The 12,045-nt window shown below is 39.6% G+C and overlaps 1 protein-coding gene across 3 annotated transcripts in view; it reads left to right on the top strand.

The window, feature by feature from the left end:
* Window positions 1-12,045, top strand: part of Pspc1 (paraspeckle component 1) — a 79,868-nt gene that overhangs the window by 15,693 nt on the left and 52,130 nt on the right. For all 3 annotated transcript variants that reach the window (XM_031362296.1, XM_031362297.1, XM_031362295.1), the window contains exons 4-5: window positions 473-669; window positions 3,340-3,424. In XM_031362296.1, coding sequence (XP_031218156.1) covers window positions 473-669; window positions 3,340-3,424 — 282 coding nt within the window. The remainder of the gene's footprint in view (window positions 1-472; window positions 670-3,339; window positions 3,425-12,045) is intronic.

Raw genomic sequence — 12,045 nt, 5'->3', positions numbered from 1 at the left:
CAAAAAAACATAGCCGACTGGTAATGTCTATCCTAGAAGGGCATAGCTGTTAAATATGTAATTACAGGTAGAGTGAGATGGTTTGTTATCTTTAGCCCAGCCACTTAGCTTGGTACATATTATTATTACTAAGAAGTTTTGATTCTAAGACTACTAACAAAGGGCTTATTGGGCTTGTATGTTGCAGGCTTCAGAATGAAAATGAGAAAGTCTTTATGGAGGGATAGTAATAATAGCATAGGTTGGAGCATTGCATTTTGTAAGTTTGAATCATGATTTTATTATTAATTGGGCACTATTTGAAAATTTCATAAATTTATGTTTTATAGAGTCTATTTCATGATCCTGCCATGAGACAATGTATGGTGCCTAACTGTTCAGGCCATAAATGTCCAATAACCGATAGTTATGTTTCGCTGTGGTTGTTTACCTCTTAAGTATACACCTTTGTATGTTTTTAATGTTAATACAGGGAAAGAGAACAGCCACCACGGTTTGCTCAGCCTGGGACGTTTGAATTTGAATATGCATCTCGATGGAAGGCTCTTGATGAAATGGAAAAGCAGCAGCGTGAACAAGTTGATAGAAACATCAGAGAAGCCAAAGAGAAACTGGAGGCAGAGATGGAAGCAGCTAGACATGAACACCAGTTAATGCTAATGAGACAAGGTAAAGGAGATGTTTACCTTGACAATGACATGTATTAGTCCTTTATTATTAGTTGTGGTTTTGGAGAACAGAGTCTTTCTGTATATACCAGATTAGCCTTGAACTTGGCAGAAATCTGCTTGTTTCTGCTATTTGAGTGTTGTGTGCTAGTAGTATTAACTTGCCAATTAGGAGTTCAGAAAAAGGAGTTGTAACTCAATATATTAGCTAAAATTTTGTTGTTGTTTTAAAGACCATCTTCTTACCTGGTAACTCAGGCACTGTTTGACACCTTACTATCTTTGAGTACTGGGATTTCAAATTAGAGCCACAGCAACTGAGGAGAACTTTTTTATTTGATTTTGTTCTTTTGGTTTTTTTTTGTTTTTGTTTTTTTTAATCAAGGCAGGGTTTCTCTGTGTAGCCCTGGCTGTCCTGGAATTTGCCTCGTAGACCAGGCTGGTCTTGAACATGGAGATCCATCTGCCTCTGCTTCCCCAGTGCTGGGATTAAAGGCGTTTACCACCATTGCCTATTGAGAATTTTTTTTTTTTTAAGTCAGAAATTTAGTAGGGATTGAGTATCCCTCATGTAAAAAGTTTGGAAAGGATTTGTTACAGATTTAGATCTCTATGACAGCACCAAATGATGTCTGCATGTATGCCTTTGTCACAAGTGTGCATGTTGTCCCTCAGAAGCCAGAGAGGGCATTAGAGGGCATAGCTAACAGTAAGATGGACTGCTCAAATATTTCCTAGAAGCTTCTGTTTCTTTGTTACATTCATTCATTTGCTCGCATTGCCCTTGTCTCTTCTTTGGAGGTTTTTTGTTTTATTTTAGTTTTTATTTTATGTGAATTAGGTGTTTGCCTTAATGTGTGTCTTTGAGCCGTGTGTGTGCAGTCCTTTCAGAAGCCAGAAGTTGTCAGATCCCCTAGGGCTGGAGTTACAGTTGGTGGCAAGCTGTCATTTGAGTGCCTGGAGTTAGACCCAAGTCTTCTGGAAGAGCAGCAGCCCAGACTCTTAAATGCTGATCCATCTTTTTAGCCCTTTCCTGTAACTCAAGCTGACATTGAACTTCTATGTAGCAGAGAATGACCTTGATCTCCTAATTCCCCTACTTCTACCTCCCATGTGCTAGAATTAAGTGTATAACTATTCAGCCCCTGTTCTGGTATTTTAGCTTTAAAAAACATTCTAGGGTGTGTATTTACTTACATATTTTTTGAGATTGGGTGAGGTTTCATGTACTCCAGGCTCACCTCAAACTTGGCTGTATACTGGAGGATAAAATTGAACTCCTGACTCTTCACTCAAGTGCTGGAAGTATTGGTGTGCACCGCTATACCTGTTAGAGTAAATGTTTAGTATTATGTGGTGCCCCATGCCTGTACTCCCAACATTTGACATAATAGAGTCTGAAGGATCAGCTCAAGGTTATCCTAGGCTACATAAAGTGAGTTCAGAAAGTAGAAAACATTGATGACTCGCCTCTGAATCCTTTTGGTAAATTCTCTTACTGTCAGGATAAAAATACAGATCTTTTACTGTGTTTCTAACAGTCTTACTGGACTCTGCAAATATTTCTTTTAGAACAAGGCAGTGGTGGTGCATGCCTTTAATCCTGGAACTCAGGAGGAAGAGGCAGGCAGACTTCTGGGAGTTCAAGGCTAGCCTGGTCTATTGAGGTAGTTCCAAGACAAGCAGGGGTACTCTGTTTCAGGAAAAAAAGAATTGTTTTTTTTTTTTTTTTTATGTAAGTGAGTGTTTTGCTTGAGTGTATGGCCTGTCTGTCTGTGGCCCAAAGAGGCCAGAAGAGGACTTTGGGTCCCCTGGGGGTACAGTTACAGAGTTTATTTTTTATGTGGATACCAGAATGGAGCTGAGTGGCTCTCCAAGAGCAATATGTGCTATACTCTTATACTGAGCCATGTTTCCATCCCAATTTTTTGGTTGCTCATGTGTATAATATTGGCACTTTTGAAGCTGAGAAAGGTGGGCTGTGGTGAATTTGAAACTACTTTGGACTACATAGTGAGTTCTCATTTGGTCCAAAGCAGTGGTTCTCAACCTTCCTAAATGCTTCAACCCTATAATATAGTTTCTCATGTTCTAGTAACTTCCTACCATAAAATTATTCTCATTGCTACTTCATAACTGTAATTTTGTTACTGTTATGGATTGAAATGTAAATACCTGTTTTCAGGTGGTCTTAGGTGACCCCTGTGAAAGACTCATTTGCTCCACCAAAGGGGTTGCAATCAATAGGTTGAGAACCATTTGTTTGTGAGATCTTATCTCAAAGAACTCAAAAAAAAAAAAAAAATTAAAAGACTAAAAAGAAAAAGTGGTGACTGGAGAGCTATTTCAGCAGTTAAGAGCACTGGCTTCTCTTCTAGAGGACCCAGCTTTAACCACTGTACCTAGAACTATCTGTAACTCCAGTTCTAGGGGATCTAATGTCCTCTTCTGGCTTCCTTGGATACCAGCCATGATATTGTACGCACATATATGCAGACAAAATGTTCATCTATACAAAATAAAACTAAGTCCTTGAAACAAAACAGAAAGGAAGCAGTAGAAACAATGTTTCCTTAGCACTTATATGTGCCAGTAATAGAGATTCCACTTTTAGATCTAAAAACAGAAAAGGAAGGTTAAATAATACTAATATGTAGTTAATATTTTCTAGATCTAATGAGACGTCAAGAAGAACTCAGACGCTTGGAAGAACTCAGAAATCAAGAACTACAGAAACGAAAGCAAATACAACTGAGGTAAAAGAACATCTAATATAAATATGTGTGTTTCGCTGAGAAAATTCTAATCATTTATTATAAACAAGTTGTAAAAATAGTAGAAATACAAAAGAACATGCCATAACTTTTTCTTTTGTTGGTCTTGTTGTGACTCTTAGCTGGTTAAGGTCACTTCGATTGCATTGCAATGTATTATAAGAGTGCTCGTGATTTGCCAGTTTTTCCAGATATACATACATTTGGATTGCTATTTTGCTTGGTTCGTTTTGAGACAGGGTCTCACTCTGTAACATGGGGCTGGCTCATCATTCTTTTGTATACCAGATTGGCTTCAAATTCTAGACCTTCTTGCCTTACTTAAGTGCTAGAATTACAGGCTTGTGCCACTATGTCCAGTTTTTGTAGTGGTGGGCTCTTGCATGGTAAACAGGCATTTTACCAACTGAGTTACATTCCTAGTTCAAGGTATGTATAGTACTTAGTCTTCAAGTTTTCAAAGTTAATGTTTTTTGGTTTTTGTTTTGTTGTTGTTTAGAGTGCTGTATCTTGATGTAAACCTACGTGCCAGAAGAGGGCATCAGGTCTCAGTATAGATACTTACGAGCCACCGTGTGTTTGCTGGGAATTGAACTCAGGACCTCTGGAAGAGCAGATTGTGCGCTTAATTGCTGAGCCATCTCTTTAGTCCCCAAAGTTAGTGTTTTAAACAAAGCTATGCTAGATGAAACAAAGTTGATATTATTGTTTTGGAAAGTTTTGTTTTCAAAGTATTATATAAGGAATCTGGGTTCAATTCCCAGTACCCACATGGCAGCACACAACTCCAGTTTCAGGGGATCTGACACCCTCATACAGACATACATGCAGGTAAAACACCAATGCACATAAAAAACTAATAAAAAAGGATCTCCCCCTCCCCAACATTGTATATTTATTATGTAGCTACAACTGACCTTGACAAAAGAATGAACTTGAATAAGCTGAAATTTTTAGACAATAGAATATTTGACATGATGTAGAGGAATGAACGAGTCAGAAGATATGGAAGGAACCTAATATGCCTATTGCTGAGTAAAAGATAACAGTCTAAAATGGCCAGGTACTGTATAACTTAGTTATAGTTTCCTTGCTATGAAGAGACACCATCACCAAAGCAACTCTTAAAAGGACAATATTTAATAGGGGCTGGAATATAGTTCCAGAGGTTCAGTCTATATAATTCCTGGCAGGAAGCAGACATGGCGCTGGAGGAGGGGCTGAGAATTCTACTTCTTACTCCAAAGACAGCCAGGAGGAGACTTCCCCTGTAGGTACCAGGAGGAGGCTCGCTCTTCTGTACTGGGGAGAGCTTGAGTACTAGGAGCTCAGAGCCCACCTACACAGTGACAGATTTCCTCCAACAATTCCACAACTATTTTCGCAAGGCCACACCTCCTAATAGTGTTACTTCCCGTGGGCCAAGAATATATAAACCACCACAGACTCCAATTACTATAGAAACAGCAAGCCAAGGAGATGATGATTGTGATTGTCAGAGGTAGTGAGTGGAGATGAAGATGAGGGAAATTGTTTTAAGGATTTATTTTTATTTTGTATGTATATGAAACTGCCTGTATGTATACAGTAGAAACCAGAAACATGTATCAGATTACTCAGAATTGGAGTTACACTTGTAAGCCTCCATGTGGATCCTGAGAATCTAAAAGCCCTCCACAAAAGCAGCTCTTACATCTCTGAGCCCTTTTCAGGAAATCAGAATTTTAGGGCAGTAAGACTGGTTTGTATGTATGATGCTGCATTTTGTCTCTCTTTGAACTTACAGTATGCACATCAAAACTGAAACCTAACAGAACCATTGAACTCTGGATGATAATGATTTATCATTGGGGTCCATGGATTTTAACAAATGTGCCACTCTAGTGCACATGTTGACAGTAGGTGGTTGTGGGTTTAGAAGTGGGGGAAGTATTTGGGAATACAATATATCACTCTGTTTTCTTCAGAGCCATAATAACAGCTCTCAAAAATAAACAAGTACACTTGAAGGCACACGCCCATGTATTTACATACACACAACAAACAGTACATTTATTCTTTAATCTAGTTTTAAAGGTATGGTTATCACTTCCTTTATATACTATTGCGTGTGTGGAGGGCTTGTGTACATTTGAATGCGTACATTCAACATTCAAGCAGGCTTACCTGCTTCAGTTTTTCAAGTGCTGAGATTATAGGTGTGCACTCCTACACCCAGCATTGTATAGTCTTTGTTAAGTGAATAGTTAGTAACTCTAGTATGAGACTCAGATTTCTCACTGTTGGAGCAAGGTCAGAGGCTTTTAGTATTGATAGGTAGATGCAGAAGTACAAGTATGTGATTAATGTTTTTACAGCACTGAGCCCCAAAACAGTGATGTCTCAGCAACAATGAGCACACCTATTTCCCACATTCTTGTAAGTGCCATTCCCTAATAACAAAGAAATTCTGTCAGTAGTAAGGAAGTACACAAAACATGGTAGGTTGTGTCAGAAGAACCCAAAAGTCAACATGACAGCTTCTAATGGCCAAACAGTTTCTTCAAACGGAGGAGAAAGATGAACAGATTGAGACAGAGGCTGAGAATGAGATCATTAGCTTTCAAACCATAGAACAAAATTTCTTTAAATTTATACTGCTAAAAGTATTGAATAATAAATACATGATGGAAAAAGAGCAACTGTTCACAGCAGAATTCCATTTAACAGAGCAAAAAGGAAAAGATTAAAAGGGATAACTCACTGATAAGTAAATAGCTGTAGTTCTGTGTTTTGCCTCTCTTCTTGTATCTGGGCACTGCCTCCAATGCATCTGCTCACAGAGGATTGGGTGAAGTCCTGAATGGATGGGTCCATAGTCTGTCTTCCTTCCAGGTTGTCAGATACTGCTGCCTGATAGTCAGGATTATGGTCTGGTTGGGGCACAGCCTTCCCTCAACAATGATCTTTAATGAGGCAGCTCTCTAAGATGATTTTAGCTTGTTTGTATTTCTTTATTAGGGGTGGGTTTGAATGAACACACTTTATTGGGGTAAGAATATCCAGGATGAGAGAAAGGTCATCTGGCTGAAAGCTAATCTTTTGAGTTGTCTCAGTGCTGAGTACATGACTGAGCCTGGATGGGGGTAGCCTGGTTACAAGCTCCAAGCCATGCACAGAAACAGGGAAGGAGCTCGTCTCTCCTGTTACTCCTAGTCTCGTCTATTCTTGCTGGTCTCAAATTTTGAGATTTCCGGGATTTGAACATGCTCTACCTCAACAGTTCTGTGCCAGTTCCTCTTGTGGCATGGTTCACATATCCCACCAATAATATAGTAATTACAGTTTTGCTTTTTTTTTTTTTTTTTTTTTTTTTTTGGCTTTTCGAGACAGGGTTTCTCTGTATAGCCCTGGCTATCCTGGAACTCACTTTGTAGACCAGGCTGGCCTCAAACTCAGAAATCAGCCTGCCTCTGCCTCCCAAGTGCTGGGATTAAAGGTGTGCGCCACCACCGCCCGGCGTAATTACTGTTTTTGAGACAGTGTTTCATGTATTCCATGGGGGTCTTCTTGCTTCAGTGTCCCTATTACTGGCTCTACCAACCATACTCAAACCCACAAGAGAAGATTTATTGGTGAATATGAAAGTAGGTAAACCTTGAACGACAGGATTTTTGCATAGTATTAATACAAATATTTCTATCATTAATAGCTTATTTGTTGGGGGCCAAAGAGATGGCACAGTAGTTAAAAGTACTAGCTGCTCTTTCACAGGATCCAAGTTCAGTTTGTAACACCTAAATGGCAGCTAACACCATGTATACTGCCAGGTACAGAGGAGCTAATTCCTTCTTTTGGTCTCCTTAGGCAGTGTATGTACATGATGTACAGATCTTCATAAAAAAAAATCTTTAAAAAATTGATATGTTGGAGAGATGGATCAGTGGTTAAGAGCATATACTTCTTTCTTTAAAGGTTTTGTTTAAATCACTTTTAGATTTTATTTATGTAATATTCATGAGTGTTTTGCCTACATGTTTTTGTACCACATGCATGCTTGGAATGCCCTTGAGGTTATAAGGAGAAATCAAACTCTCTGGGACTGGGTTTACAAATGGTTGTGTTGCCATGTTGGTGTTGGGAATGGTTTTCTGGACAGTGCACTTAACCGCTGACTGGTCTTTCCAGCCTGAGTGTACTGCTCTGCAGAAGACCTCAGTTTGATTCCCAGCATCTCCTTTAGGAGCCTCCAGCTGGAGGAGACAAGACAAGACACTCCTGGCCTCTTAAGCATCTGCACTCACACACCTATGCACAGACATTCACCATGCATAACTAAAAAGGGTTATTTCTTTTACATTTTTATATATTTTTTATATTTTATTTTTACAAACAATTTTTGTATTAATTAAGATCAAGTGGAAAAATAGTAAACTTTTGTTTTGTTTTATTTCAAGGCAGGGTTTCTCTTTATAGCCTTGGCTGTCCTGGAACTCACTCTGTAGACCAGACTGGCCTGGAACTCAGAAATTCATCTGCTTCTGCCTCCCAAGTTCTGGGATTAAAGGCGTGCGCCACCACTGCCCGGCGAAAAATAGTAAACTTAAAAAAGTACTTAAAAGTAGCAAAACCCAGGAGATAGCATTAAAACTAAATGTCAGAATTTTCCATTATCCTAAGGAGACAGGCTATGTTCTCTGAATTGCTGAATTCTGTATTAAGTGAGAGAGACTCTTGCTTCTCAGTAAATAGAATTGAGCAATAGTAAGGAAGACACCTTATGTCTTATTAAGGAGATCCTGTCTTTCACATGCCCCCTCCCCCACATGTTACAGATATATAAGAGTGTGGTCATTTTTTTATTTTATGTGTATGAGTACACTGTAGCTGTACAGATGGCCATGAACCATCATGTGTGTGGCTGCTGTTGAACTCAGGACCTCTGCAGACCCCGCTGCTCTGCCCCTGCTCGCTCTGGCTTAATTCACTGTAGCTGTCTTCAGACGAACCAGAAGAGGGTGTCGATATCATTACAAGTGGTTGTGAGCCACCATGTGGTTCCTGGAATCTGAACTCAAGAACTTCAGAAGAGTAGTCAGTGTTCTTACCTGCCTGTCTTTCACATGCCACGTCCCCCTCCCCGCCCCGCTTCATGTTACAGATGTATAAGAGTGTGGTCATTTTTTAAGAGACTGTTTAGGACCAGCTCGCAGATTCTCAAGCTCGGTGAAATAGGCCAGTTGAGCCGTTTTCTCAGTGCTGATTTCCTCTCACTTTTTAATATTTTGAGACAGGGTTTCACTCACTATGTAGCCCTTGGCTAGCTTCGAATTTGCCATGTAGACTACAAAGATCTTCTCCTCTACCCCCACCCCCTCCCTGTCTCTTGAGTGCCGGGATTAAAGGCATATGCCCACCAACCCAGCTTTATTTCTTTTCTTAGGCTGTCCATTGTATTATAATGGATATATTGGGCTCTATAGTAGATTGAAGGACATTCTGCTAATCACAAACAACAGTGTGTGCTGTGGGGCTAGCCCAAGTCTGGGTACTCTGAAGCAGTCAAGGGGGGAGATCATCAGTGGGAGCAAATGGTCTTGTGAGAGAATAGGGTTGTTTTCTATAATAACTTATGCCTATCTTGACTTTAACTTAAACTAAGGCTGGTCAGTTGTGGTGCATGTTTTTAATCCCAGCACTTGGGAGGCAGAGGCTGGCCGATTTCTGAGTTCCAGGACAGCCTGGTCTATAGAGTGAGTTCCAGGACAGCCAGGGCTACACAGAGAAACCCTGTCTCGAAAAAAACCAAAAAAAAAAAAAAAAAGTTACACTGAGGCCAGAAGCTTCAGGCTTCTATTGACATTTGTTGCTAACAGCGGGAATGGGGTAGGGTGGGTGGTGGTGGTAGTTAGGTAAAGAATTTATTGCTAGAGCTCTAGTCTCTGTCCAGGGAGCCAGAAGCCTCTCTGAATTGGAAAGAAGGAAAAGTATTAATGCTTTATAAAGGCAAATATGCACAGACGCGTAGGCATATATATTCATACACCTACACTCTGGCCGATCTGACCATCATCTGTCTCAGCAACTTCACAAGTATTCATGCATGCTTACAAATACACACACACATACCTACACACGTACATGTGGACTAACAGACATACATATGAATGGATGGATGGGGCAGAGCCCCCCCTAAGGTAATCCATCCATCCAAACAACTTCATTTCTTTTTTTGTTTTGTTTTGTTTTGGTTTTGGTTCTGTTTTTGAGACAGGGTTTTCCTGTGTAGCCCTTGCTGTCCTGGAACTAACTCTGTAGACCAGGTTGGCCTCAAACTCATAAATCCACCTGCCTCTGCCTCCCAAGTGCTGGGATTAAAGGCATGCACCACCACTGCCCAGCTATTTCTTTTCTTTAGACTTTTTATACCTTTTTTAAAAAAATTTATTATGTATACAATATTCTACTTGCATGTATCCTGCAGGCCAGAAGAGGGCATCAGATTCCTTTACAGATGGTTGGGAGCCACCATGTGGTTGCCGGGATTTGAACTCAGGACCCGTGGAAGAGCAGACAGTGCTCTTAACCTCTGAGCCATCTCTCTAGCCCCTTTTCATATCTTCTTCAATAAAAAGTTCTTTAGAAAATTATCTCAGATATAAAATGTTAGATAAAACAGGAGTTAAAGAAAGATGTTGGCACTAAGTTCAAAGAGGTGTTTCATTCTAATATGCTCATAAGTTCAAAGGAACAATTTTTACATGGTCTTGTATTATCATAGTGCATACCTGTAGCTTCATACTTGAACATAAATGTTTTTCCATGAACACAAATTTGTCTCAAGCCTGTTTTCTCTTTTTATTGTGATTGCGAAGGCTCATCGTACTTTTTTTAAAAAAGGTTTATTTATTTATTTTATGTAAGAGTACACTGTAGGTGTATACATGGTTGTGAGCCTTCATGTGGTTGTTGGGAATTGAATTTTTAGGACCTCTGCTGGTCCCGGCCAACCCCGCTCACTCTGGTCAACTGGGCTCGCTCAGTCCCTGCTTGCTCCAGCCCAAAGATTTATTTATTATTGTATCTAAGTATAGTGTAGCTGTCTTATGACACACCAGAAGAGGGTGGCAGATCTCACTACAGGTGGTTGTGAGACACCATGTGGTTGCTGGGATTTGAACTCAGGTCCTTTAGAAGAGCCATCTTATCAGCCACATACTTATTATTATGCAGCTTTTACTTAATATATGAGGAATGGGGATATTCTGTTTTTGATTCTAAGTTAATAGATCTTTCTAGCAAAACAACTAATACCATCTCTTAAAACTTTCTCCCTAAAATTGTTTGAATCAAATCAGGAATTCTATAGATTCATGAATTCATCTAAACAGCATAGTTTATCTTTATGATATGCAGGAAATCTGATCAATAGAGTGGGCTAATGCCCAGGGATTATTATATTAATTTAATAATGACAGGAAAAGCGTATCAGCTGCAAGAAGCAATCCTGAGATGAAGTCTCTTTGGAACCTTACCATCAAGCTTACTCATCGCAGACCATGCAGAAAACAGTGGGCCACCTCCAGGAAGGCCGCCTGCTAGCCTTAGCCTGCCCTGAATGGCTCCCAACAAATGTGGCTACAGATTTTTACCACCCATTCCATATTTATACAAATAATTATTAAAAATGGTAATTGGAGTACATTTTTAGTGGGGTCCTGGAGATTGAAAACCGGACCCTATACATCCAGACAAATAATTTGACCTAACTTTAGGCCAGCAGTGTGTATCTCTTTTTATGTGTGTATCCCTTTTTATGTGTGTATCTCTGTGTGTGTAGAGAGAGGGAGGGAGGTAGTGAGAGGTGTCTGGGGGGTGGGGGGGAGAGAATGTGAACATGAATGCATATGCCTGCTGAAGCTAGAAGGCGTTTGATCTCCTTGACCTGGAGGTAGAGGCAGTTTTGATCCACTCTATATGTGGACACTGGGAACTGAATTCATATTTTGTGAGAGCAGGAAATGCACTTATCTACTGAGCCATCTCTCCAGTTCCAGAAATTTTGCCATGAGCCCCTGAGTTTTCCCTCTGGCAATGGAAAAAAATACTTCAGTAAACATGTAATTTGTGGATAAAATTATATACATAAACCACACAGTAGTATCTTGCAATTTGAGAATTTTGCTGAGGTTCTTAATCTAAAGAGGTGATTCATAAGAGCATTATAAAATTGTTAGTGTTGTAGTAGCATCAGCTGTATATGTCTCTCTTCCACTTTTTTTGGAGATAGGTTTTCGCTATGTAGCCCTGTCTGGCTTGGAGCTTGAATTGTAAACCAGCCTTGCCTTATAGAGATTAGCCTGTCACTACCTCTGAGTACTGGTATTAATGTCTTGGGCCTCTATTTTTACTACTTAAATTACTGTTTTACTTACATGTGTGAGTGAAACAAATGTTTCAATTTGACCTGATTTAATGCCAATACCATGGGAATTTTACTTTAGTATGACTGTTTACTGTCTTTATAGCTTAATTATGATTTTTAATACTATTATTCACATACATAAAAGTTAAGTTTGCTTTCTCTTAGTGTCAACAAATAATTTTTGTCTTTTTTTTTTTTT

Source organism: Mastomys coucha, unplaced genomic scaffold (assembly GCF_008632895.1).
Source record: "Mastomys coucha isolate ucsf_1 unplaced genomic scaffold, UCSF_Mcou_1 pScaffold9, whole genome shotgun sequence".
Classification (NCBI taxonomy): Eukaryota; Metazoa; Chordata; class Mammalia; order Rodentia; family Muridae; genus Mastomys; species Mastomys coucha.
This window is presented reverse-complemented; position numbering and strand designations above follow the sequence as displayed.